Here is a 4,942-nt window from a genome sequence, read left to right on the forward strand (position 1 = left end):
CAAGGGGACACAGTCTTAAGCTGCGCCAGGGGAAGCTTAGGTTGGACATCAGGAAGAATTTCTTCACAAAAAACGAGATCAGACATTGAAATGGGCTGCCCAGGGAGGTGGTGGAGTCACCGTTCCTGGACATGACTGAGCAAAGCCCGGACATGGCAGTTACTGCCATCGTCCAGCACGGCCATCGATAGACTCGTTCGGAGAGCTTTCCCCACCGAGGAACTCCAGGATCCCCCGCGCCCGCCCGGAACTCCGCCCTGGAACTCCGCCCTCACCCAAGATGGCCGCGCGGCACTCAGCGCCGAGGCACGTGACCGCGTTACCCCGGCAACCGCCGCGGCTTCCCGCGCCCCGCGCCGCTCTCCCGGCTACGGCGAGCGGCGAGCGGCACAAAGAGCCGGCGCAGGCGGGGGGCGAAGCTCCCCCTGCCCTTCCCCGCACAGCCGGGCCAGGTGAGGGAGAGCCCCGGCCGGGAACTGCTCCCCCCGCTCCCCCTGCCCTTCCCCGCACAGCCGGGCCAGGTGAGGGAGAGCCCCGGCCGGGAACTGCTCCCCCCGCTCCCCCTGCCCTTCCCCGCACAGCCGGGCCAGGTGAGGGAGAGCCCCGGCCGGGAACTGCTCCCCCCGCTCCCCTGGCTGCGCCGCCCGCCTCCCCTCCCACCGCCTCCCTTCTGCAGGAAGCGAACCCGTTGTCAACAACCCGTTGTCCCCAAGAACTGCACCCTCCTTCCCAGTTCCAGGAGGGTGAGCGCCGCTCCTGCTCCCCCTCGGGCCTCCCCCAGCAACAGGCAACATTGCAGCAATCGGGACTCGGGGTGGGAGGAAGGAACCGGCCGCACACAGTCACAGGTCCAGGGATGGAAGTGTGGGGCATGGACACAGCACAGTCCTGCTCAAGGGGTGGATGGATAAAGCCTGCACAAATTTCAGCTGCTGCTGTCAGGGAGCAAAGCTGGAGCTGCACCAAGCAGGGGATGAGGCAGGAGCTGAGGGCAGCCACAGTGCAGGCAGCGTGCACAGCAGAGGGCTCACCGAGAGTCGCAGGCAAGGAAGGGTCATGAGTCGCGTCCCATCCAAGGGACCTCCATAGAAACTACCTAGAATATACACTCAGGGTCACCCTAGGAAAACTAGTCAGTGAGGATCAGGCACAGATACAACCACTGCGTAATTCAGACCAGTTCTGAAGGCTTGGGCTGGAGCTTAAGTAGAGTGTCTGTGATCATGCAGAAGGTGCAGGTGGGACCTGTCACAGAAATAAACCCTATTAGTGCATGCTTGAAATGTGGCTGCAGCATATTTGCAGAGGACGGAGTAATGTCCTGTGCCTAGTCTGTGGAGATATATGTTTAAAATGTTCTTTATCTGCTAACTATTGTAGCAAAGGTTCAACGATCTTTCAGAATCTGAAGTGGAGGAATCTGAGGACCACACACCTATAGTTGAATCCCCACCATCACTGGATACCTTACCTGGTGTGGAAGCACCAGCATCTGCAGCCCAGCCATCTATAGTGGAATTGCCACTGCAGACCAGCTGGCTGTCAAGGAGCCACCACGTTCTGATCACTTCCTGCTCATTGTATAGTCTGCATCCAGGGAAAGCTCACCTGAGATCAGATCACCTGTGGGTGAACTTCGAGGTTTCAAAGTCAAGATGCACACCTCCGAATCCAAACAGGATGGCAGTAACACCGTTGAGAATGTGTTGTCAGCAACAGAGATTACATTTGAATCATTGGAGAATCCAGAGATTTTTGGAGACCCCTATCAAGTCGCCATGAATTATGCAGAGGAACATAAAATTCTACAGATATTTCAGGTGAAATACATATTTCTTGTCTCCTTCCAGAGGCTTACATGAGAAGCTTGGTCTAAAATTAGCTTGAACCAAATTATCCCTCCCCCAGACCCCTCCTTGTCCTGTGCTTTCTTAAGTATAAGACTTAAGAAAAAGCTGTAGAAAAGGACCTTGGATCATCTTTGGTGTCTGAAGAAAATCTTGCTTTTTAAAACGCAGATGCTATTGGAACAGGAAGTGCAGGCACCAATCTATCCAAGGATCAATAATTCTTTCCTTCTGTCTGTCTCTGTCTCAGGATATCACAGAAAAACTGCTGTTCCATAAGCCTGATGACCCCTTACAGTTCATATTGCTGGAGGTAGGGTGCCTTGCTGGGGCTCTGTGGGGATGGGGTCAGCTTTGCTGAGCACACCAGAATCGTGGTCAGCCCAGAACTGTTTCCCTGACTGTGTGTCTGTTGTCTTGGGAGGAAGAAAACACAAGGAACAGCACAGTGCCAGGGTTGCAAGGGACCGTGTGTGTTCTGAGAGGAAGGAAAGGTATGGGAGGGTGTGGGAAGAATGGGGTGAATGTGCCCTGGAATTACCTGAGAATTGAAGACAGCTTAATGACAGAGATCTCTGTGACCTTCTCTAGCTGCCCCTGTCCCAAACTGGGTGGGAGCACTTTTTTCTGCCCACACCCCCCTATTCAAGAGAGCTGTCTCTGCTGATCCTGCAGGGTATTAAAACACAGGTAATTCAAAGTCAGTGAAGTGAAACAATAGGTTGGGAGCAAGTTAGACGTGTGGGTTGCTTCTTGGGAGGAGGTTTGAAGAAAGCAGACAGAGGAAAATAGTGAGTGTCTTAATTGCCCTCTAGTCAATCTGGAGAGGCACCATCTTTGAGGTTTGCTGCTGGGTCCATGATGCACTAAGCACAGAACCTCCAGAGGAATGTCAGGGTCAGTTCTGGGCATCAGTGTGAAAGCAAATAAGCTCCCAAATGACTCTTTTCCTTTTCTTTTTGCCCAGGTGCAGTCTATGATAAATGCCAGGCAAGCAGAAGCGGAGAAACTATCAGACTAGAACAAAGATGTGAAGGTGTTTCTAGAAGAGGGCTTGTGCACTCCTTTTGGCCCTCATTGACCTTGCTGTTGTGGTATTGCCACACCATGCCTTCACAGCACGATGTAGTCATTAGCAAGAACTTGGAAAATATCTGCTTTGCTGTCTCTTGCCTGGTTTTTCTGTTTTGTATGCTTGTGCTTCCTCTTCCCCTTGGGTTCAAATCCTGCAGCCAAGTTTTGGTTTGGAATCACAGACTGAAATCTAAGTGTGCATGGATCTTCATGCACATATGGCACATCTTGAAGAGGCAGGTCTGCTGAACTTCTAGGCATATAAATACATAAATCTCATATCTCCACACTGCCTCTCTGTGCAAAGAAACCTCACAGCTCAGACAGTGCAAGGACAAAAGCAAGTTAAGAGTTAAAAAGCAGCCCTGGACAACCCACAGCGTTCTTTTTTCATGCTGCATCAGTGGCTTACTGTGTCCAGCTATGCAGCAGCACCAATGCCTATCTCGTACTTTGATAGTTTGCAACTGGGCTTTCCCACTGCCCCCAGAGCTCCTCTGATGCTAGAAGCTGTCTCTTCACCTCTTCCACACACTGGATACAGTTGTCTCACCCTAAATCATCCCTGCTGGACACTGATCACTGTTTTTTGGGGTGGCCCTTCCTGTATCATTGTAAGTACAGTGTATAACCAGAACAGTAAAGCAACAGTTGCACACACCCTTTATGCTTTCAGGAGACATTTTCACTCAGGAATGTGGGAGGTGAATAAAAGCAAACAAACCAAAACCAAGCACTGGTAGCCCAGAGGATTAAGAGTCAAGGTACATTTCACAAGCACATCATTTGAACAGTGTTATACACAAACAGCAGTGCCTGTGAACTGTGTTGGATTTTTGAAACACTTACAGTGCTTATTTTCATACTATCCACGTGTCTGCTTCTAATCTGTAAAAAAAACTTTTTTCTTTCTTTTTCTTGTGTCTTGCCTGACAATTATTGAAAATGTGCAACAGAGCATACTGTTATTTTGGCTTAATAGATTGTCTACATGAAATAGATGACAGAAAAGGTTTTTATGTCACTACAGGCTTTTCCCTTTTTTAGGCAAGTGCTCTAATTTCCTGATGAGTGGTGGTGTATTCCCAAATGACTGTTTCTATGGATATGAAGAGAGCACCATAAAAACTTCCATCTATTTATTTAAAAAAAAATAATGTATGATGATTGGATTGTGTGGTTCTACACAGCACAGCTTGGGCGCCAAAAGTCTGGGAGTAACAGAGGGCAAGTATTTGGCATACAAATTCCATGTGTGAGATGAGTTTCCTTTCTATCTGAGTTTCTCAAAAAGGATCAGTTAACTCACATTTCAAGATTGAAGGCAGGTAACCCCTGTCATTCATAGGGAAGGGACTTGGTTATTGTGAGCCTAAAGATGGCTCAAGATTCAGATTAAATCTTGATTGGTTTTATAATAGTTTTAATGTAGACTTAGGCATCTAGGTCCCATTGCAGCAGTGATATGATCTTGAAATCCTTACTTATCTCCAGCAACTGGAAAAATCTGACAGTGAGAATCTGAGATTGATCTGCGTACAAATTCTTGACCAAAAAATGTATCAGGCTGAAAAATTATGCATATGTGCTCTGTCCTAATATATCTCTGTGGAACAGGAAATGTATGGAAGCTGAAGATAGTGTTTGAAGCCTTCTCATCTCTATGGTCATTTGTCAGCACATTGTCCCAGGAGACAGAGAAGCTGACATGTCTTTGAATTTTATTGCAGAACAGGATTAGGGTGCCTTGGGGTACAGCCTTCACTGTGTATTTCCTGCCTCTGTCATTTGAGTATTGCAGTTGGTTTTTGTCTTTTGCTTATGAAAAGCTTTTGACCTGTAATATGTTCTCAGACTATAAGTATATGCCTTCAACTTCATGTCAGCATGAAGGAAGTTATGCAAGGTAACATCCTTAATTCCTATCTCAGGTAGGTTGAAATGACCTGGAAAGCAGTCTTCTTACAGATGACAGAAGTTTTGCAAGAGAGGCCATACCCGGTGTTCCTCAGTAATCTCAG

General features: G+C 48.5%; 1 protein-coding gene across 1 annotated transcript; it reads left to right on the top strand.

The window, feature by feature from the left end:
• The first annotated feature begins 345 nt into the window (after positions 1-345).
• Positions 346-3,208, top strand: TEX55 (testis expressed 55). Its single transcript, XM_021549020.1, has 4 exons — positions 346-452; positions 1,381-1,820; positions 2,098-2,160; positions 2,815-3,208. Exons 2-4 carry the CDS (start codon positions 1,656-1,658, stop codon positions 2,866-2,868), a joined length of 282 nt encoding a protein of 93 aa, XP_021404695.1. The 5' UTR covers positions 346-452; positions 1,381-1,655; the 3' UTR covers positions 2,869-3,208.
• The last annotated feature ends 1,734 nt before the right edge of the window (positions 3,209-4,942 follow it).

Source organism: Lonchura striata, chromosome 2 (genome assembly GCF_046129695.1).
Source record: "Lonchura striata isolate bLonStr1 chromosome 2, bLonStr1.mat, whole genome shotgun sequence".
Lineage (NCBI taxonomy): Eukaryota > Metazoa > Chordata > Aves > Passeriformes > Estrildidae > Lonchura > Lonchura striata.

Excerpts from the sequence above, each read along its gene's own strand:
- TEX55 (XM_021549020.1), top strand. The coding sequence starts at position 1,656 with ATGCACACCTCCGAATCCAAACAGGATGGCAGTAACACCGTTGAGAAT. Across the intron at positions 1,821-2,097 it reads AAATTCTACAGATATTTCAG|GATATCACAGAAAAACTGCT; the intron begins GTGAAATACATA and ends TCTCTGTCTCAG. Across the intron at positions 2,161-2,814 it reads TACAGTTCATATTGCTGGAG|GTGCAGTCTATGATAAATGC; the intron begins GTAGGGTGCCTT and ends CTTTTTGCCCAG.